The sequence below is a fragment of the Panicum virgatum genome, chromosome 7N (assembly GCF_016808335.1).
Source record: "Panicum virgatum strain AP13 chromosome 7N, P.virgatum_v5, whole genome shotgun sequence".
NCBI lineage: Eukaryota > Viridiplantae > Streptophyta > Magnoliopsida > Poales > Poaceae > Panicum > Panicum virgatum.
Window position 1 is genome coordinate 41,266,093 of NC_053151.1, and position 23,404 is coordinate 41,289,496.

The 23,404-nt window shown below is 40.7% G+C and overlaps 1 protein-coding gene across 3 annotated transcripts; it reads right to left on the bottom strand.

Annotated features, from left to right (window-relative positions):
* Positions 1-1,258: 1,258 nt before the first annotated feature.
* On the bottom strand, positions 1,259-19,195 carry LOC120683840 (NPC intracellular cholesterol transporter 1-like). Of its 3 annotated transcripts, XM_039965935.1 has the most exons (39): positions 18,830-19,195; positions 17,745-17,794; positions 17,477-17,576; positions 17,239-17,346; positions 16,535-16,651; positions 16,193-16,343; positions 15,723-15,970; positions 14,985-15,170; positions 14,660-14,736; positions 14,460-14,577; positions 13,896-13,979; positions 13,587-13,679; positions 13,408-13,509; positions 13,190-13,255; positions 12,821-12,916; positions 12,619-12,726; positions 11,274-11,387; positions 11,094-11,180; positions 10,370-10,498; positions 9,557-9,755; positions 9,219-9,359; positions 9,059-9,102; positions 8,862-8,945; positions 8,161-8,229; positions 8,000-8,076; positions 7,323-7,392; positions 7,019-7,168; positions 6,620-6,691; positions 6,286-6,430; positions 6,089-6,153; positions 5,929-5,994; positions 5,134-5,227; positions 4,344-4,380; positions 4,151-4,208; positions 3,280-3,390; positions 2,507-2,574; positions 2,114-2,180; positions 1,958-2,026; positions 1,259-1,871 (listed from the first exon to the last, which is right to left on the bottom strand). In XM_039965935.1, exons 1-39 carry the CDS (start codon positions 18,893-18,895, stop codon positions 1,782-1,784), a joined length of 3,876 nt encoding a protein of 1,291 aa, XP_039821869.1. In that variant the 5' UTR covers positions 18,896-19,195; the 3' UTR covers positions 1,259-1,781. The 3 variants fall into 3 exon arrangements, 2 of the variants coding, with proteins under 2 accessions (XP_039821869.1, XP_039821870.1); XM_039965936.1 differs by lacking the exons at positions 17,745-17,794; positions 18,830-19,195 and having other exon boundaries at positions 17,239-17,342; XR_005678953.1 differs by lacking the exons at positions 1,259-1,871; positions 1,958-2,026; positions 2,114-2,180; positions 2,507-2,574; positions 3,280-3,390 and having other exon boundaries at positions 4,145-4,208; positions 4,344-4,580.
* Positions 19,196-23,404: the final 4,209 nt, after the last annotated feature.

The following is a 23,404-nucleotide window of genomic DNA, read 5'->3' on the forward strand; positions in this document are numbered from 1 at the left end:
GAGGCCGGAGACCAGAGAGCGCTGCTGATTTGTGCTTGGCAGCCTGGTACAGTGGGACTGGTACGAGTAGTAATACTGTAGTAAGAGCAAGATTGCATGACTTTCAGATTTGTCATTAAATTAGTTGGCAAGCAGACGTGTGCAGCGCTGTCACTGTCGAGTTTGACCGCTTGTCGTCCTGTACATGCAGCCAGCAGCCATACGAGTCCTAGGCAGATGGCTGGTTGATTTGAAACCTTATTTTAGGGGTTGAGTAGGCGAGCGGGCGCATGTATCTGACACCCGTACAGCATGATGGCAGGATGGTAAGAGGCTCGGCTTAGCCTTCCCACCCTGTAAACGCAAAAATTTTTAAAGGAATTTTGCTAATTTGAAGTACTAAATGAAGTCTATTTATAAAACTTTTTGCATGGATGAGCTGTAAATCACGAGACGAATCTAATGAATACTTAATCCATGATTTGCAACAGTGATGCTACAGTAACCATCCGCTAATTATTGCTTACTCATAGATTAATTAGCATCATTAGATTCGTCTCGCGATTTACAACCCATCTGTGCAAAAAGTTTTATAAATAGACTTCATTTATTACTTCAAATTGGCAAGATTCCTTTGCAAAAAAATTTGCATTTACATGTAAAGAGAACTAAACAGGGCCTTATTCCGGAAAAGGTAGCACTGTCAAATGCAAAGTAAGTACTTAACTATAACAGTGGGTTTTTGTCCAATCATTAGATTTTCAGTTAAATATCCAGTTTACCAACTCAGACACTGCAATCCACTCGGCATGTTTTACATATACTCGCTGGAGAACGCAGCCACAATTGCATCTAGTCTGCCTCAGATCTCCTCATGCTTCCATCTCCCTCTATTGTGCCCTGATGAAGGGTTTGAATTCACCATGGCCATGCATTGTCATAGATTTGGAGGGTGCGGACGGACGGTGCAGCAAAGAAGCCGTTGATCCACCACCAGCAGCAATCTCGAGAGGCGTTGCCACAGGCATTTGTGGCACTGCGCCAAAGCAGGATACCAACGGCTGGGGTGCAGAGAAGCTGAAGGCCCGTGATAGTCACGTGAAATCCACCGATTCCACCAGGTGTTAAACTATTCAGAAAATCCTACCAAATCCACCGCCTAGTACTAACCAAATTGCATGAGTGTCGACAGATGGGGAAAATTTGACTAGAAAGCTCCATCAATAAACAAATTCGACTGATTGTGCACTATCCAGCATTCCAGACACCGCATGTTCGGTTCGGCAGCGAAAACACTAGACACCATGTGATTCATCGTACATGCAGGTTTAAAACAAAATCACCTCTTGCATGCCTAAAATACATCCTTGCAAACATACGGAATGAATCCAATCAAGCTCAATGCTACAACGTAACGATACCAAAACATCGGCACTCAAGCATCTGTACTCTCAAGTGAAACAGATACAAACCACCAGCAGACTGCAGCAAACTAGATATACCGCACAATCAAGACCCGATACGCCTCTTGGTTTCCTTTTCCGCCATGTGTAAGCTGTAAGCACCAACTAACCTAGTAATAAGCAAACAATAGGAGATGGGCATGTACAGTCTTTTTCTATGGATCTATAACACTGCTTTCACCACCCTAAAAAGACACTGCTTTTCACCTTCAAATGCTGTACAACGCAACACAATGTGACTTCTTCACAGGGATAGATGGATATTTACATGGACACACAAAACGCAAACTGGCCTATTTTAATTTTTGAGTATGTCACCGTTAATCGAATAAAATCCCTTCAAGTCTGCTCAGTTGAAGCTGAAGTTGGTTGACTTTGTTCAATTGGTTTCGCTGATTTTGGAGGAGGGCCACATAAACTCAAAAGGACCTGAAAGATTTAGCAATTTATTGGTGAAAGCTTTTTATGGGATTTTGTGGAAACAAAAAGAGATTGTAGATGATTTAGATGCTAACCGGTAGGAAGATAAGCCCATGCAGGAATCCAATGAGGACAAGTGCCAAGTACATTTGGAAGTAATAGACCTATATTCATATGGGTATAAGAAAGGGGTACTTCAAGGTAAGACGTAAGAGGAACTTTGGCTTAAATGTGGATTCAGAAGCACGTACCACAAAAACTTCAGATTTTGCAAAACGCAGGACAATAACTCCCACGAGTTTGGTCAAGGTGATTCCACTGAAACGGCAAAAGGTATGTCAGACCAAGATAATAAATATTGCTCTGATGTGTAAATATAGCAAGCAAATCCAGTTGACACGAGTGGTAAGTCTTTTTTGTAAGATTGAAAAATTATTGCAGAAATATACGGTAAATTTAAACATCTAACAGATGCTGTACGAAACACTGGCCTATGCGCATATAATGCATAAATTCAATCAACAAAGCATACGATGTAACCAATTCAAATTTGAATTCAAATTTGAATGATCAAAGCTTATATCTTCCTGTTTCTATTTCCTCAGGTTTGCCACAATTATTTTTGGGAGAATGCAATCTCTAACCTGAATACAGAAGCACCCATTGTGGAAAGAGCCTGCCTTGCACGAGTTTCTCTGTCCCCATTGCCAATCTATAAAACAATAAGAGAAATCTAGTATTAAGTCATGGTGTGGGCTGTGGAAAAGAATAGCCAACACAAGCATTTAAGTCAAATATATTTTTAGACGCATGTTTATATCAGAAATATCTGTGTGGTTCTATTTGAAAGGGTTGTGCGGCATTAGTGTTAGCCTTCTCCTTGCTACAAGAACTTATGCAGCTCTCCTGCGTGTTTGAGAACTTATGCAGACTGTGCACGAGTATATCCAATAAAAATACGTCTGCACCAAAGTCCAAAACTGTATTACCAGATAGCTATTGCATATGGTTCTAAATCCTACAGCCAGGTTTTCATGATCAGTGCAAATGTGTGCAAAGTTCTGTAGAAGTGGCCTGAAAAGTGTGGGTGTCTTCATGCCCAACCTTTTACAAGCATAGGAAAGCATAGATAACAGTAGAGAGGACTTCCTGAATTGGGTCAATTCTGTACAGTAGTTACCATGTGTAGCATCTGAAGTTTCTTTTTTATATGGGGATCATGCCATCCCCATGCTTTGTACAGTTTTTTACTTATTTTTATTAATATATTACCACAGTGGGGGTCTCCCCCGCTGTACAGTTCAAAAAAAAAGCATAGGAAAACATCTAAAGGTATAACTTGCCAATAATCAGATAAAATATAAAATCAGTAAAGTAAGATTTGGAACTGGTATTTCCAAATGTACAATGCACCTACCATAAAGGCATGCGTGATATGAACACAGAACTCAACAGCAATTCCAATTGACATAACAAGGTTTACAACAGAAATTGCATTGAGCTGAATACCAAGCATGGCCATCACACCCTGCCAACAAATACAGAGGGGGAAAAAAGGAAAAGAAAAATTAGCACCAACAATAATTCTACACCACCAGAACAGATTTAATTAAAATTGGCTCCTAGAACATCTTAGATATTGAGTTGCATGCACCGACCAATTCAACCCAAAAACCTAAGCTGAAGGGGAGAGGTGGGCAATTTACTTATATTCCAACACTCTCCCTCACGTGGAGGCTCCCTCAGGCCTCAGATGTGGAATAGGAGCGAGCAACATTTATTTTATTTAATTGTGCTAACCAGGATTCGAACTCGAGACCTCTCGCTTTGATGCCATATTGAGTTGCATGCACCAACCAATTCAACCCAAAAGCCTAAGCTGATGGGGAGAGGTAGGCAATTCACTTATATTCCAACACTAGAGTAATGTTTCATATACAAACACCTAGGAGTCCAGTACATGCCAATAATGGCAGGTGATTATAAAGGGATTCCCTTTTTAAATTCATTTATAAAAGTTTGCTTTTTTATTATACTTTAGTGTAATTATTCCACATCATAGCTAACATATCGCACAGGCTTCATCAATAGTAAATGAATCCTATAACTTGCTTAGTTCAGATATCACACAAAATCACACCATGAGCCGACAAGCCCACTTCATTTTAACAGATTCTACTTCAAATCTTGTATGAACATTATATATTCATTAGGGGCAGTTAATTAATCTAAAGAATTTTCAAACGTATTTAAATTCAAGGAGTTTTCATTCTGAGAGTCAAACATACCATTAAATCCAAGACTATCATGGCCAGCACAATTAAAATGATCGCTGAAGCCCATAAACTGAAATCAGCAGAAGATAATGAATATAAGGATCTAGTGAATTGAGTATCAACTGAAAATAGTTGGCACGCAGTTCTCCTGAGTTGTTCGAGAAAAAAAAATAGTTGGCACTATGATTATGAAAGCCTCGCTGACCTGCTGGTGACTATGAAGCACACAACAAATACGGTACCTGTATGCATAACAAGGAGAACAGTCAGATTAAATGCAATAAATATCTTACCATTTCATCATAATTCTGTCTAGCAGTTAATTCCAAATTAAGAAAACCTATGAAGTAAAAAGCGATGTGGCATAAAGAAATTCCCCCTTTTCATAGTGTTGATGTTGTTTCCATCTTGGCAGTAAATGGAGCGGAACCATGACTTGTAGCTTGGGGAAGAAAATATAGCACTCATCGGTAAGAATAAACTAATGATAAAAGTTCAGCTAGAAGCCTAGGTGGCTGGGACTTCTTAAGCTAGAACATTGTGAAACTGTTCATAAATTGACTGGGACCTCTCCTAGGTCCATCTAAGCTGGGAACTCACCAGTGACCAGTTTCAAGCAAATTAGCTGTAAGTTCCACAAATACCCTATAAATAACACACTAACACATAACAATCGATTCATTGGAAATTCAGTCTACTAATGCCACTTCAATGAATCATAAAACCAGTTCATATCAACTGGCACTCAACAAAAGTTGTATCTTTGGTGCAATCTGATGAACTAAGTCGAGGAGTAAATAATCATGACAGTCTAGCAAGAACACACTGTGCCTTTTAGTTATATTAGGATACTAATCGAATACATTAGGAGTTCTCTTTGATATCAAGAGTTATACTGAATGAAAATTTCGTGCACAGAAAGGGAGACCTCTGTGACAAATATGTCATAAGAAAGCACTAAGAAATAACAGCAAATAGTGGATTTAGTTACTAACCAAGGCAAACACATATGTTCATGATAGCTGTCTTCCACACACCCAGGTATTGCTCAAAAAATATGTAGAACACAGAATATGGGAAAATTTCCATCTGCGTAAATAAGATATATCAGAGGCTTGTTAGGAAGTACAACCTAGAAAATTCTCCGACCAGCAAAATATCGAACAATTATTATTCCATGTACCTCCTTTGAAAAGATAAAGCATGCACAATAAACTTTCCTCTCCAAATATGTCACAACTGCTAAAGCGAAAAGAAAATTCTAGGTGTATTGTGCTCTTAGCAAAAGGCCAAAGTACCACAATGAACTGGCAAGTTACCATCATATTAACATTTTCACAAAGGAAAGTCCCTTTTATGTGTGTGTGTGTTACAATTGCTAAGAGAGAGAGAGAGAGAGAGAGAGAGAGAGAGAGAGAAATGCATAATCAAGAACCATGCAGTAGCTTCGTTGGTTAGTGCCTTCAGTTGAGGATCCGGCCACCCAGGGCTCATTAATTTTTACCTCCTTGAGAAACTGGTTCCAGCTAGTTTATTGGCCAGCCATAGTTTGGTACTTGTCTACCAAAATTCTAAAAATGCCTGGGGGTTCTCTCCTATGATCGAGAGGAAAAAAGGGCAAGTGCATAATCTATTTTCCTCGAGTATGTAGCAGGTGAAAGTATATCAAGAGAACGAACAGAAGTTACAGTATGTAGTCAGTATCCATACTTGTTATATTTGATGGATGTACTTTTTATACTTTTCATTGATGTAGTTCTGGTCTAAAAAACTTGTTGCAGCTGAGGTACCTGTAAATCTTCAGACATTTTAGAACTGAAGTCGCGGGCAGCTCTCATTGAGTTAACATAGTCAGTCTAGAAGAAAACAACAGAAAACACTGGTTAAATTTAGTAATGTTAAAAAGGAAAGATGGCAATAATCATAATAGATTCCATGCTAGTTTACTACCTGCTTATTAAGGGGAGTATGGTATGTTCGGAATGCCGATGCTTGTATAATGCCACTTTCATAACCTGAAAAAGGAAAAGGCTTGTCAAGTACACCAGTTCACAACCTGCTAGTAGAAATCTATACAATACACATGATTTCATAGCCTAAAAGACAGCATAACAATAAGATACACAATCATAACATACTACACACACCACTGAGGTCCAAACTTGTTGAATAAGCTCCTTTCCCCCCTTTAGAACAATCACTTGATGGAAGCGCATCAAGAAACCATGGAAGTTTATCTTTGAATTGGGTTGTGGATGGACGTCCGTTATCCAATTCTGAGTGTAGGAAGCACTGAGACAAAAGCATATAGAAGATCAGAAACATTTCACTTCTACTTGCAATATATAGTAGTGTGTGGATTGTGGTTAAACCATACAATTCAAGTATTTATCCATTACATATAATAGGACAGGATAATACAGAAAACAACCATCTGGAACTGATTGATATGGTTAAAGGTACAGAGATTACAGGTATTACCGTTGTACAGTTATTGCATGTTCCACTAGCGCTGCAAGTGCCTGAATCCTGATCAAGTTGGCAGCAGGGAGGCTGTAAAGTACAGGCTTGAATGTTACTTACAATCCATTAGACGAGAAAGGTGCATTAAAAAAGCTTATCCTAGTATAGCAATTGTTGCTACTTCAGTATCATAGTATGCTAGTTCTTTTGCAATGACCCACAGGTATCCTGCAGTGATGAGGCAAGGAAGGTGCCTTTTATTCCATGGAGTGACCGGATACTGTTTACTTTTTAGCACTTCTCATTTTATTTATTTCTCATAGTGAGGGAAAGTTCCACTGGTTCAGATAAGAAGTCTTCTGTTTTGATCAAACCAATACAAATATATTAAGCCAAGCAAGAAAAAATGTCTACAACCTGATCATCTGGAGGGCAGTAACTTCCATTCACAAATTTCCTACAGCATCCAAATGCTTCAGGTGACATCCAAATTAGGAAGTCATCAAGCCAGGAAGCAGCAGGTTTAGCAATGTAACTAGTCTCAGGGGATAATGATTGTCTTGCTATCTGCATGATTGCAGCAATTATGTTAAACGGAGTGCAAACAAGTTAGGTTATACTAAAACAAGCTCATCTCTGATATATATTGTGCTAAAAAAAAATTCTTTACTGAATATATTCTGAATCAGAGCCTTATAAACACACAGGAACAACAATGTACCTCATTCAAAAGAGAATTTGAATTACACTGGTTGATTGAACATATCTGATTCGTATGCACCGATGCAGAGCTGGAAAACAATATAAATAAATCAAGCTTCTATATATGTTGAGCATGCAATTCAGGAGAGCTCAACTAAATCACCCATCTCAAAAGGCAACAGTAATAACGGATCCAGCAACATGAGAAACTTCTTTTTTTTAACTTCTTGCATATTAGGGACAAAAGGATTTATTGTCTTTGTTATTGTTCTCATATCAGGAATAATCGAAATATAAAAGTTTGGATTTATTCAGCATGCTGTTTTTCTCCAAGAAAAAAGAAGCATATTAAGGGTATAAGTGTCAATAAGTCAAGGGTAGTCTAGTCTTTTCCTATTCTAGGGTTTTGTACTCTATATATTGTCCTCTGGGTCTAATTGAACACATCAAGCCTTCGTTGGTATCAGAGCTCCAGGTTGCCTAATCCGGCCGCCACCCTCGTCGCTGCTGCTTTTTTTTTGCCATAGGAATCATACATGATAGGAAATGGACCATATTTCAAGAATTAAGGAAGATAGAAGAGTGATAACTAGACAATACTACAATATGGGAGCCACTATATATATAAATATATATTTGCATGTAACTTGGCTCCTCTTCGAAAAGTTTGTGAGCGCTACTTTTACATATACATACCTGTAATTGAAGTTCTTCATAACAAAGTATAATGGTGGACCAACTTTCATGTACTCTGCAAGGTCATCAAAATAATCCTGGAAATACTACAATTAGCGCAATCCTAAAGGGAAAAAAAGGAAGGTGCCCAAGAAGTGCTACAAAGGCTCCTGTGGTAGAACCTGCAAATAGGAATTTCGTGGCAGAACAATTTTCTGCTCCAGTCCTGGTTGCAGTCTAGTAGACAACGCCTAATTAGAACAGAGGACACATTGCAGTGAGTCATAGGATAACAACATATTCTTTTCAAGAAATGCAGAAAAAATGTGTTTGCTCTAAGATGAGGAGAAATGATCATGCCTAGACAAAAGACACTGTCAGATGTGCCTTCCACTGTGATTGTAGGATTTTTAAAAAAAAAGGAAAGGAAAACGACCCAATCATTAGTGCCCTGATCCTCTTCAAAGCCTATTGATTCTCTACAGCAAAAGAGAACCTATGATGAGCCCATGAAAAGATCACTCATGCAACTGAAGTCCGCTTGCATCACATTCAAGCTAACAAGTTGCAAGCATAGGTGACATCAATCCTTTCGTCAAAACTTGCATTGGTGAATGACTGGCCTTGTAACATGAAACTATACTAACAAGTGCATAGCACATTCCATCTTGATGGTCTACAGGATCTCTAGGAAATACAGATGGATTTCTTTTAGTAGTTGATCTCACTCCCATAAGAAAACTTAATTCAAAGCAAATTGAGTACACCAACTATTATGTAGCTGCACTGATGAATTGGCCAGCTATTAATCTCATGGTAGATGCAATAAGAACAAGAATAGCAACAACCATGATGCATGCAAGGGAAATAGAAGAAAACTTACTATGCTTGCAAATGCCAATCCTACAAACACAGCGATTACAACGAACTTCACTGCCCGGTAACTTAGAATTGGTCCATGAATATCCTACATGTAGAAAAGAAAAGGTAATTCGAAGTCTGTTAAACGAATAGGAAAATATGACAAACATGGCTGAAACTGAAAGTATAAACACCGCCAATAAAGACTTTAACGTTTACCCTCATATATCTAGCAAGCAAGTGGAGCCTCTGCCCATCACCACCTTAGGTTTGCAAGGCAGTAAGGGAAAAAAAGGCAGTTAGAGAAGAGCCAAAATGGCTTCACATTAATACAGCAGGTATCAGCAAAGCAAATGCAAGTTCCTAGTTTACAACGTACCATCATCAGTAGCTGGACTTGACACGATTCTCGCACAAGGAACACAATCAATCCTGTCATCCTGTGCCCTCCTAAAGTCAAATACAATAAGGGCTACAAAGGCTGTCACTTGGAGAAGGAAATCCATAAAGACCGCTAGTGCTGCACAAAACAAAGTCGGTTGGCAACTCATAAAGTGGCAAGTGTAGGAGGGAATAATAAATGTATTCCTCCAACCCTAGAAGGGTGGGTATATATAATTCCTATATATGGGCCTCTAGATGGGCCTCTATACACATGGTCTCAATATACACCAACAGCAAGTAGGGATACAATCCAGACAATGTAGAGAAACTAACCAGCAAACATGGAAAACACTCTGGTCGCAGGCATTGGGTTGATTGCACTAACAGCAAAAGCTAGTACTTCAGCAAAACTGGCTAATGTAATGGATGGTCCAACTTCCACCAGTGCATCGCTTATCCTCTCTTCCAAGTTTGACTCATCTGGTTGGCGTTTGACAGCATGCACAAGGATACACATGTTGTCGACACCGACCTAGCCACAAGCACATCTGTCAGTTTCTTTGTAGTAATTGAAAAATCTAGCACAACTGACAGTTTCCTCATAGGCATCTTCCTATTAGCCATCCGGCAAACTATGTAGATCCATCTGTCTATCCACGTGGCATACGATCACCTACTTCTTGAACAAATTAGAGACCAGTTAAAGGCATCAATCAACTACCAACCCCTCTCAGGAAAATAGGCATAATGTATCACAGCATTAATAAAAACAACCAAAATAGTAATAATAATACGAGGATAATATGTATGGCACAAATAAGGGCAGAATTAAAAGGATAAAGATCTACAAGGCCAAATGGAAACATCAGACACAAAGATTGTTCTGATTCGGAATTTTTCGTGGAGACATATTCCTTCAGCAGATGCATACAGCATCAATCAATATCTTACATAGTTCATGGAAATCCAATTTAAGCAGAGGTAGCTCAGGGTAAACAAAATTCTACTAGCGACAGTAACATATTGTACATGAAACTGCTATAAGGGAAATAGTTTTTTTGTTAACAGAAAATCAAAGACACATAAGCAAAAAACATCATATCATTCAAGAACAGAAAGTCAATCAATATTGTAGAGAAGACTTACAGCCAGCACAAGAAAAGGAATCACTTCCATAATAATAAGGGTGGACTTCACTCCAATAGCACTAAAGAATCCTATTGATCCTAAAACTGAAAGCATCACCAGGACAACCCCAGACAAGCCAAGCAGTACCTGAAGTTTATCATGTCAAATGTTTGCCAAAGCCAAATGTACCAAGTGCAAGACACATTTTTCATGGTCAAGTAAATTGGTATCTGAAAAATAAATCAGCTCTTCAAAATGAAACTCGGGATTATACTATTATATGAGAAATAAAAAAAACAGATTGCCTCTTGTCAGAAATTTTCAGTTGCAATTTTTGTGCAATTAAAGAAATAACTGCTTGCAATGGTTCCATGCAATTTTACAGTTTTGTGAAGGTGGCCATTTATTGTTTGAGCAAATAAAATGTGGTTGCTTGTCATAGTTCTGGTAAATCTACTAAATAGTCTAATGGATCTAAAGTGCAAAGTTGTATCGGGTTAGTAATATATGATACTTTTCACTTGTACAACTATTTTAATTAGAGCATAGAACCACATAAATGTGGACAGCTTCATTTGTATCAGGTACTGGAATAGAGATACTAGCTGCAAGGCCAATGGCACATGCACATGAGAATAGATCTCCATCTTGTATATTCTATATTTTCTCTTACAAGAAGCATGAGGAAAATGACAACCAATCATGGCAAAAGAGCTGAGCAATCATTTTATTGTACTCATACCTTTGATGAAACAAATAGTGACAGCCAACGAGAAGGACGGTCTCCAAGTGTGAATGATATATATGCAAACATCACAATATAGCTAATCTGATTTCAATCGAAGGAAACAAATAAGCATACAGTTGAAACTGCACTGTCTTAAACAATATTAAAGGGTTTTTGCATATATAAGATAGTTACCACTATGGTAATTGCATCAGCTGTACTCTCTCTGTTTAATTCATCTTGGATAGAGCTCTCAGATGAAAAGGACAATGTCAAGTTCTGTGCTAATACCATTGGAAGTATTTCCTCCTGGGAAAAAAAAGATTTAGGTTTTCTAGCTCATTGTACGCAATATTCAAAATCTAAAAAAATGAAGAATAAGAAATTTCTTGCAATGAATAAATCAGAAGATACAAAAAACTTACGGTAAGAAACAGAAAAAAAATATACAAATGCATTAAGCTAAAAATCATTCTGCATACAAATGACACTAGCACTCAGGCATTTAACATTGCAATTTGAGGATATGCCACATAAGTTGAATTTCAGAACATGCCAATCGATATCTTTATGACACGTGGACCAGGACCCACACGTAAGTAAGGCAACGACCAAGGAATGGCATATCCTAACTCAACTTTACTGGCATATCCTCAAATACCGACCCAAATTTAACAAGCTTCAACCCGTGGAGATGGAATATGAGAACTGGGTTCGGCGCTATATCAAGGAAGGAGAAACAGACTTAGACCACCCCCTCTAGCCACTCCGACCCTAAAACCCAGGTGTTATAGTGGGAGGGGTGGGGGCTTTTATCCTCAGTCCAACAGCAGAAAAAATTATTGGGTTCCCAAATTGTTGGACTGAGGATAAAAGCCCCCACCCCTTCCACTATAACACCTGGGTTTTAGGGTCGGAGTGGCTAGAGGGGGTGGTCTAAGTTGGTACCAGAGCCAGGTCCCGGGTTCGAAACCCACCGGCCACGCATTTCTTCCGCTGCGCGATTTCCCCTACGGGGTTCGCTGAGACCAGCAGCCAGCAGCCACAGGCGCGGCGCGGCTCGCTCGCTGTAGGGGGAATGTTGGTCCAGTGATAAAGCCCCCCCTCTCCCCCACTCTAACACCTGGGTTTTATGGTCGGGTTGGCTAGGTGGGGCGTTCTAACTAACAGAACAGCAGAAAAAATTGTTGGGTTCCCAAATAATGCCGTAAGATAAGTTGGATACTCTTACATCACCTTATCCAAGTTCTTTCACATTGCTGCATCTTATGAGGACGTAGAACCATGTGTACTCAAATGTTCTTTATGGTTGCTTGAAAGGAAAATGGAACTTTCAATATTTTACTAGCCCACAAAGGAGGTATATTCTTTAACGCAGAGGGAGTGGGGAAGTGCGGAAATATGCCACAGGAACTGATTAAAGAATAAATGCAGAAGTATTGACTTTTATAGAACAGGTACAATTAGATTAAACTTCTATAAAAGGAAGGGTCGTTTGCTGAACACATGCAACAAGAGAAATTGAATTAGCATGGCTAACCTTGACAAGACTAATAAATGCCCTTTCCCAAGCCACGGCCTTCTCATTCTCTTGTCCTGTTGTCTCAACCATGTTGTTGACAGGATAAGTAATTATAAATGCAGAAGCCTGCCCAGCAACAGCCAGTTGGTAAGGAGTGGGATATCAAAAGACGTAATAGGTTTTTTTTAGTACAATGGTGTAATAACTAATAAAACATTACCTCGGTAAAATTGTTTCCTGGAAAACCACCTAAAATTGTACCAGGATCAATAGGTGACTGAAAAGTGCTCAAGCATGTCTCTTCAGAAGTGTAATGCTGCAATATACAAGATAAGTATTTAGACACCGCCATGACAACCAGCTCGAAAACCCAATAAGTATCCTGATAGTCAGTATTCAATATGATGTACTGCATGTGCCTTTGAGAATAGTACAACTTTAGTACCAAGCAAAACATTGCATACATTATAGAATACATGCTCTGCTAAGTAGAACAATCAAATTCAACTCAATCTTCAATTTTGGTGAAGTTGCTAAAAAACTATCTGAAAACATGGATTGATAGGATACTTCAACAGTAGAGATTTACCTGAAAACAAAATTTAGCATGGTCTATTCCCGAATCATCATATTTTTTAGGATCCAGCTGGAAATACTGCAGCATTGAGCATTGAAGCTATCACTTCTATAGTGGTTTGTATAAACCATATTAAACACAACACAGGAATATAAAACATTTGTACATTCTTAAGAAACCAAGTTAGTTTCAATGCAGAAACTATCCTGTAGGTACTGTAGAATCATCACCTGCAAAACACTTTGAGTAGCACAGTCTGTACTGAGCGGCTTTAAGCAAATGTCAGCAAGGGCTACTGTTGACCCAGAATAATTTGCACGTAGATCATCAACCTTTACAATTAGAAGAAACATGAGAACCATATGGCAGATGAAGTCCCAAAATTCATGTTATCATGCGAATTTCCTACCTTTTTCTGAATCTGGAATAGTAATTTCATATTGTTATCATTTACTATCGAAGGAGCTGCAGACCCACCAGATGCAGAAGTGGCTAACACAAGCTGCATTAAGAACAACAATTGACGACATAATTGACTTTTCAGAATATTCATCTTCAAATGGAAAACAGGGATAAATAAGCCAGACATAAGACATCAAGAATCAAGACGATTGCAGAAAAAGAAGAACTGTTCTATATGGCAGGAATTCAGCAAATACAATTTGTAACGGACATTCACTTTATTCGACAAAAATGAGGTTACAAGAGTTGAAAATACCTGCTCAATCCTATAAAATGGTGCAAGATGGCTGTCAAAATAGTTCTTCTCATCAGCGGCTCGACTTCCGGGGCTAACCCAAAGCTGACAAAAGATAAGGATTAAATTCATAACAGCTTGATCAAATCATACAGGAAGTTTACAACTGATTAGTAATTTACATATGAACACTTGAGTTCTGAATTATGCCAATTCATTTTCTGGACAATGGATATAGTGTTTATTTATTTCAAAGAAATAGCTGATTCAGTCCAGTGCACTAAATTAAATGCAATATTTCTGTGTATGCTTACACATACATCATCGGAGTTACAATATTAAGCATGTTAAGCCCCAGCATAAATATTTACAAATGTGTATGATTCAGACGATCAAATTTGTGAGTGGTAACAATCAACAGACATGTGCAGTACTTGCACTCAATGGATAAGTAATAAATATCAAATACAGAAACAGAAACAGAAATTACAGATCCCGACATTGGATTCTGAGCATTTCAGCAACTATAGGTCTTGCTACGAGAAACAATAGTGAAATTAATAATGACTGGAATAAATTAAGTACCTTTTCTGGTCGGGTTTCAACCTTGAAGCGAAGGAGACCAATACATAAGAGAACAGGGATAAGCAATGATACACATAACACAAGAAGAGGGTATCTAGCAACAAATATTCCATGCTTCCTGCAATACTTTTCAAAAATTAGGATAGGCCTAAACACTTCAAATAATAATTGTTTAAGTACAATTGAAGAAGGAATCCAACCTAAAGAAAATTGACATGTAAGTTTGAACAATAGAAGGATGGGATGGTTTGACAGTAGAGGATGCAGCTTCAGACACCTGATACCAATATAAATCCACCAAAAACATAACCATGAACCTGGGAACAAGAACTGAACTGATACCTAATAAAAGAAGCTACTATAATTGTGCCAGCATTTTCTCCATAAAAAAGGACTAGAGAAACATGCTAGAAGGAACTAAAAATCCATATCAATGCTCAAGACAAGCACATTAAGAAAACAGACAAATAATATTCTAGTTAAACAAGCTGCTTTGGACATGAAAATAATTTGGCAGAAAAGAACCTGAACTGAGTTATGAAGGCTCTTGCCATTTTTGTTTGAGTCTGACTTATCATCTGAATTCCCCAATGGTTTTGTTTTCAAGGGGAAGGCAGTTCTTCCTCGTGTCCTGTATAACAAACCCCACAGCAGAAAAGCACATAATAACGCAAGGTAGACAACCACTAGTGAGAAGTCCAAGCATTTGGCCTGTACATATAGAAAGGAACATAAATTAAGGGGCACACCACACCACTAAGAAGACATCCAAAAGATTGTTAAATCACCAAAAATTTGAACACATGGAATCTCAACAGCAATTGTGATGTTTTAATTTAGAATGTTGGCGAAGTCCTGTAGCGCCTTAGGTGATACATATTTCATAAAAACTTTACCAAAATTATTTGTTTTCCACAGTTACATTTCGTTGTATATCAAATAAGTACATGATCTGAGCATGTATGCGTACACAAGAAGTCATGGAGTATGTTATCCACATCTAATATGGTGTTCAACTATGACACCTCATGACATGTGCCATTTTGTAATGCATTTAAAGTTACAGCATTTGTATATTGTTACTCCCTCCAATCTTAAATATATGATGTTTAGGACAAGCTAATTAGTCCATTTTTAAATTAATTAGCTTGTCCTAAACATTATTAATTTAAGAACAGAGGTAGTACAATAAATATAAAGCTTGGTATACTAGACCCACTCCTGAAATTTGATCATGCGTTCAGGTAATAGGATAGTGCCTACCTTTAAAGAACCCATTTTAACTGAACAGGAGGTTTCAGTGTTAAGCTGAGGCAGCAAGGAGCCCGTGCAAACAGAGGAAGAAGGGCAATCACCGCACGAACAACCCAAAGATGGGTCTCCACAAGAATAAATTGTAGAATTTAGAGGCTTCACACCAGATGAATCGCTAGAGTCCGATCGGTATGTTATTAAGTAAGGTGACCCAGGCTCATTAGGTTTCGCTTGTCGCCCAAGAAATGCCAACCACTCTTCAATCACAAGTGTAGAAGCCAAGAATTATACATGAGTCAGTCAAAAGTGATTACAAATGAGACAATGTAACCCTGAATATAGTCTACTATACAACCTGGCACTAAAAGGCCAACAAACATCAACTAGGAACATGAACCCCAGATGCACATCAAGATGGGATGCAGGAACCAGTTGCCATTGAACATGTTACCAACAGCAGAAAAAGGTTTCTGTTTTACCTTTGTAGGTTTTAGCACCACCACCAAGAAAATCCATTGCACGTGTGTTCAGGGTTCCAAACTTAACATCCTTACATGAGTTATACAGCTCTTCACCATAGTTAGTAGTTACATAGTAATCTATGCCATCAACAGTTGCAGTGCCATTAATCTGCAAAATACAGACAAAAGTGTGTTTGTTAAAATTGAATAAGCATATGAATTATTTACAAACATGTTTTCATAGTGCACTAGCAGTTTAAGAAATTAAATAACATATGGCTGCATAAAACCATATGAAAAGGGGGAGGTCGGATCTCATAGGATATAGTGATAAAGTAGATGAATTCAGAAAAGAAAGACCTGCTTTACTGAAGTCACATTAATGAAGAGGCTTTGGTTCGGAGAACAAGACATCTCACATAAGAGATTCAAGAAATTCCTCAAGCATGCTGGGCATCCAACAAGAAATGGAACAGCCTGCAAAACGATGGAGTGAAGTTTTATATTGAACATAGATCCAGAGTAAAGATCGTCAAGGAGACACTAGATCATTTGGCGTGCAAAAAATAATCAAGTTGTTTGGCTCATGAGAACACCTTGGAATGTATTTGAATTGCTATAATAGAATGGCAGACTTGCAAGGTACAATGGAATAGAACAATAGATGACCAAATCACTTTTAATAGATAGCAATGTGCTGAACATGCAACTGATCAATTGCAGCACTGCTTATTAGGAGAGAAGGAATAACATGACAAAGACCAACAACAAACAAATGATCAATAATTAGACAAAGGTATTTGTTGATGGAGATTCTACTTGCTGGTAGATAAAGTTAGAGCATTCCATCACAAAGGCATTTTTATATTTCTTCATGATCAACCTCAGGTGTGAATCAGCGCAACAGGAGCAACCAAGCAAAGCAGGGATAATGTATGAAGCAAACATGAACCCCATGCTGTAACCAAGGCAACTTGCCATTAATAAAATATTCAGCAGGTTCAGGTTAGGTTGCCAGAGCATAAGCATAATCCAGGTACTTCTTCAGCAACCAGGGCATCTACCTGTTGGACTTGTTGGTGTAATGTGTCAAACTGATCTACAGTACAACAGACGTCTCCAGTGATTGTTGGGCACAAACTTTGGACCCTTGAAGAAAACAATGTGTCTGGCTGAAAAGCAACAACAGTTGGTAAACAGCACATTTAAATAATCATAAAAAATTGCAAAGATAAAGGTAATGATTTTCCAGCTATGTTATATTCGGACGAAGGCCCAAGGATCGTATCGACATATTGTCACCTTAACAGCTTTGGTTGCATTTGCACAGTTTAAAACCTTCCCATCACTTCGTTGCCCACAAATACCATACATGGAACAGTAACCTTCTGCAGGTACAACCCTACAGATGCAAAATGGCAAGATAGATAAGGACCAAGGGCTCCACATATATGGAACATCAAGTTTAAGCATGTCAAGTACAGTAGCATATTCTAGAGTCAACTGAGCATATCTTAGACTGTCTAACCAATATGCACTCAGTAAGATGCTGGTCACTCTGACAAATTACCTTGAGCTATTGGATTCCTGTGCGCTGATTGGAAACACTAGCAAACTGATCTGCATTGCAGTAAAAGAGAGTTGGATGTTATTAGACAACACCTGAATCTCAGTGATGTACAACCATATAACATGCCAGTATAATGTACTCTATATGATAGCCCATTGCACACTATACACGGTCCAAATTAAATGTTGTTTTAGCTCCATATGCATATATAAATACAAAAATAAAGAAGTATTATCTTAGCAATCGACATAGTTTACCCCTATTAATTGCGTACTCATCTTCTGTCGCCCCTACAAATAGGCAAATAATAGCGGTCTTTACAGGAAAATACTTGAAGCCCAAATAACACATTCAGCTCTGTGCGTGACATCTAACTTAACTATGGAGATGATTGTGTTATGGCTTCAAATCCTCAGGGGCTAGTATGACCATAATTTAATGCACAGACCTCAGAAAGGTAAAATTTAGAACTCTCTTTTCAGTAGCTAAACTGAAAGGGTAATGCAGACACCACAGAGACAGTAGAAACCATAACCTTGCAACCTCTGGATAGCCTGAAACTGGAATACGGTTAAACCAAAACTAAACCAAAATATATCCTAAACTGCCTCGAGGTCAACTAAAATCGGACTGTCAACAGAGAAAAATAAAGCCAACGGCAACGAGGCAAAACCACACTGTGTCGATCCCCCAATCCGAGAACCGCATACATGTCAGTAAGTAACTGAAAGTTGGTCAGACTCGCACGTGTAAAAAGACATTCCAATCTCAAACATGCTTCCAACCCTCAAAACAGCAGCGCCCAATGGGAATTCGCACAAACGACGACGCCATGGTAAAATCCAAAAGCAGCGGTAAATTTTGCGCTAGAAAACGACAGCCGCTACGAACTGCTCCTACTAAATTGCAGCTCCTCCATGCAGGCACGCAAAAATAGGAAGGAATGCAATTAGCAACCGCAGAGACGGCTACGCGGGCTCGAAACCCCCAAGCATGACCGAAACCCCACCACAAAACCCCCCGACCCTTCAGAGCGGCCGCCGCCAGCAGAGAACACCGCCGAGAATCATGTGCGCGGGACTCACCTGCATCAGAGCGATCGCCGCCGCGGCGAGGGCGGCGAGCCCTCGCCGGCGCCCGCCGGGGACCATCCCGTCTCCGGCTCGTCCTCGATCTCCCGCGGGAGCGCGAAATGCTGGAACGGAGGTGGAGGGAAGCGATGACTCGAGGAGGGGGGCACGGCACAGACCGGCGTGGGTGAGGTGTGGACTTTTTTGGAGCGAACCGCGCGGCCGAACTTATATGACGCCGGGGGGCGGCCGGACGCCGAGCACCGAGCAACGAGTTCGCGGCGACGCCACCTCACGCGCCGCAAAAGGACAGCGGAAGATGAGGGAAGATAGGGTATTTTTCCTGGCCGGTTTTACCTCATTTCCTGCGTATCTTTCCGATCTCCAGCCCACCACCCACCACGCGTCGCCGTTTTTGCAAGGCCGGAAGAAGCGATAGCTTGAGGCCCGCGTGTCAGCGACCAGGCTGGTCATCCGTGCGGCAGCGGGGAATGTAGTGGGACCCAATCGGGATTCCCTGACTTGCTGAAGGCAAGTCAGGGAATACTGTTTCCCGTGACTTTGGAGTCTACGTGGGCCGTCCGATCCGAGATGGATGGGGTAGGATTGATCGCTACAGTACACATGCTACAGTGCTTCCTGCTACAGTATTCCGTGAACAGTATCTGCTACAGTGAATCACGGTAGGAAGTACTGTTCATCCAGACTCATAACACTGTTCCTCCTCGTGCCTTCGCTTCATGAAGTCAGACAAGTTGGATCGGGTGGGACCAGCCTGGCGGCGGCAGTATCCTCGCGTGAACTGGTGGGTCAGTGGGTGGGATTGGCGAACGACCAGTACCAGTACTATCTAAAATTCCGAAATTTTATAATATTTCTCGTCACATTGAATTTTTAAACCCATACATGAAGTATTAAATGTAGCTAAATAAAATAATTAATTACATAGTTTGTCTGTAATTTACGAGACGAATTTTTTGAGCCTAGTTAACCCATGATCAAATAATAATTACTAAATACGGTGTTAAAATTCTAAAAATTTTTGCAACTAAACAAAACAAGGCCTAGCACTACTGCACCATGTGTTGATCAGCAGGCGTGGGCCCCACCGTCTGCGGATGGAAGTGTGGTATGAATTGTTTATTCTGATTGTTATTTTATTAGTTTTCGATTCTTATATTCATATAAATCCGTCCGTAATCAAACGAGTCAATTATGGTCGATCCTGTGGGGAAAAACAAAACTTGTGTATCTCTACGCACGTTTGTTTATGTGAGTATGTGACAAGCGATGCTCTGCAATTCAAATAGTACTCTTTGTGCCCTTTATTTATCTGCATGGTTAAATGCCGTACGACTCATCCTAGTGATTAGAGAAGTCAACCTGATCACTCAAAGGTCGCACTCTAGTAACAAAAATGATCAAGTTCTTTTTTGAAAAGTCCAAAAGTGGATAAGTAGATCCTAAGCTCCGAAGATAACCTCAAAAAATGTTACTGAGTCTAGTGCCAAAAATTATCTTTCTCTGGAAATATCTTGGACTCCTTTTCCTCGCTAGTAGTCAAGATTCAAGCATCTTCAGCTCGTGTGGATCGAATGTTTCTTTCTTTTTTTTTGGAGAATCTGTGGATCGAATGTTGTGACTGCGCCGTGCGCGCAAGAAGAGTGCCGCGTCCAGTGTTCACGTGACAGGACGGGAAGCAGTGAAAGAAACACGGTTTAGAGCATTTGTGTCCTTTTCTTCCACAAAAAAAAAATTAATGTCTCCGCTTTGTCTACGCGCTGCTTACCCAAACAAGCGTCATCTAATATAATGCAAATGAGCCCACGGTGATCGCCATGAACGCCACTAATGATTGCTCGCGCCACCTAGCGTGCTCGTGCATGCCCCACGGGGGCGGCGCGGCGCGGCGCCATCGTTGTCTCACCAACCAGGGAGCCCACTCCCGGTGGTGGAGGAACCGAGTGCCGGGGGTGCCGCCGGGGCACCGGGCTGATTGCTCGATCTTTTCTAGAAGGACATTTGTCCCACGCGAGCGCTTGCTCGTCATGTCCGCATTTGCGCAAACCCCACCACAGGCCCAGCCCGTGCAGGACGGAAAAAGCGAAGGGGGAGATGGATGATCCCACTCGTGACGAGTGGCATCGATCTTTGGCGGATGGTCAAACCAAGGGTTCCTTTCCCCAGTGCAGCACTACTCTAGTGTGGACTGGAATGTGGAGTGCTGGGGAGTGTGTGTGTGTGGACTGGAGTACAGTAGTAGTTCGGCGACAACGGACAGTACTAGTAGATCGGTGTCGGCACGGGCAGGGGTGGTAAAGGGTCCAACATTTTGAACTAGAAAATCTAAGGATCGGATCTTAAAAGGGCCGGGCTTTAAACATATGTATTTTTGAACTAAAAATTTTAAGAGCTTTATTGGGCTGTGAAGAGGCCATTAGGGCCATAGCCCATTACCACCCGTAGGCACGGGCCTGAGGCGGTCCGACCCCTGGCTAGGCAGAAATGTGGCCACCTCCGGCGGGCTGGGCGCGGCAGGCGGCTGGAGGTGAGGCCGTCGCGCTCGACGGTGGACGCCACACTGCCACAGCCACTCACTCCACTCCAGAGCGTGCTCTGCGGCAAGTTGTTGCGTGCACACACGCGGCGGTCCCGGCACGGAGAGATTGGGGTGGGTTGCGTGGTAAAGGATCATGTTTTTTTTTCTAGATAATCTAAGAGCAGGATTCTAAAAAAATCGAACTCTAATTTTATTTAATTTTGAACTAAAAAATTTAAAAACCAACTAAATTATAAAGAAAACATTAAGATCATTATCCATTACAACCTCTACTGGGGTACAGTGGAGGGCTGCGCGCGCGACACGCCCACGCTCCGTCCGTACTCTATGGAGCGGTTCCGTCTCGCCTGCACGGCACGACACCGCACCGCACCGCACAGGTCGGTCCCGTCTCCCGTCGGTATCCGGCGGTTCAATGCTGTGGTGAAAATAGCCGTACCGTTGGCGGGTATGGAGTTAACGGCAGCATCTCTGTCGAGTTGCTTTCAGGAATGGCCGAGGTGAAACGGAACACGGGAACAGCCCTGCTGGTCACTCCCTCTCCCGTGTGAGTGTGACCCAATGGGATGGGAGTACACGTGCATCGCGCGTGATGTGTATAGGCTCCGTTTACACCCGCCGAGCTGGTTAGCTGGAATTAACTGATTTAAACTAAATAATTGGATAATTGCTATTTAGCTAGTTAGAACTATCTTAGGTGTCGATTAGCCGATCCTGTTTGGATTCACCCTAGCTAAAAGTAGCTAGAAATTAATTAGCTGGTGGATCCATACTAATCCATTATCCTCGAGCATAGATGCGGTTTATATTTGGCAGGTGTTGTATTTTTTCCCTTAGTACTATAAATAGTGAGCTATGATGAAGCAAAAGCAACAGTGTATGACCCTAGCTGCTACAACGGTGACACCGTGACACCGGGTTCAGTGGCGGAGCTTGAGGAGCTACTCAGGGGGGCCATCCATAATGATGTACTCTAAAAATTAATGAACAGTACTTGTTTTACTGTTCACACAGTGACATTCGCCGAAGGGGGAGGGGGCATGGCCCTCCTTGGCCACAATGAAGCTCCGCCAGTGACCGGGTTGCAGTGACGGAATACAGCTCCTCGCTAAATGGCTACTCTTATTTAAAACATAAAAGGTTATGTCATTTCGATTCTCTTATGATACGGGGATTTTATAAGATTGATACGGGGATTTTATAAGATGTATTATCTAATCTTTGAATTTTCGTATCGGATCTTTTCCCCCTGACGTGCATATCGTGTCGGAAGCAGCAAGTTGTAGAAAAAAAAAAGTACTTTCAAAACGTATCGGCGACCCGTTGGAGTTTGCTACAGGTTAGAGCTGTTCAACTACTTAAAAAACTAAGGGCACGCTGACAACTGGCAAACTGTTGAAGCATTTGATTTGATGCGTTGGGATTCTATTTTATGTGTCGTGTCCAACACATGTATTTTTTTATATTCACATGTTTTCTTCTCTAGTCGGAGCAGAAATTAGCAGCTTTTGCTACATGGCTCTTTTTTTTGTTGTTAATTTGCTACATGGCTCTGCGCTTGCTGGATCCTCAACATTCTTCCCGCACCAATCGTAAGGACGACGCAGTTTGCCCGTTAGCATCTCCTGCTACCTGGCGACTAGACTACTACTAAGCTCTTTGGAAGGAAAAAACAAATGGTAATGGCGACACTGTAGTTAAAAATTGTTCGTGCGCAAAGCCCAACCTCCGATCGAGATCGATCTGATTGGACGTGCAGCCGCCACCGAAGAGCTATCGTTGACAGCGATAGCAGCAACGTTCAGGCTTAATTACGGTCGCTGGATGTGAGAGTTTTGTGGCTTCAACGAAGAGGTCTCCCGCCGTCACAGGATCGCTCAGTGGACGGGACACTACAGCTATCTTCAACTCTCTCTACAGCGTTTTCGATTTGTGACGTGTTGGATCATTTCCGCTATCTTCTGCTCCAGAACAGCGTTGCTGCTGCGAGACTGTATTGCCAGCGCCCCGCGCCCCGCGCCCATGGCTGA

Excerpts from the sequence above, each read along its gene's own strand:
- LOC120683840 (XM_039965935.1), bottom strand. The coding sequence starts at position 18,895 with ATGGTCCCCGGCGGGCGCCGGCGAGGGCTCGCCGCCCTCGCCGCGGCG. Across the intron at positions 9,360-9,556 it reads AGTGTTTTCCATGTTTGCTG|CACTAGCGGTCTTTATGGAT; the intron begins GTTAGTTTCTCT and ends TGTTTTGTGCAG. Across the intron at positions 6,431-6,619 it reads CATGCAATAACTGTACAACG|TGCTTCCTACACTCAGAATT; the intron begins GTAATACCTGTA and ends CTTTTGTCTCAG.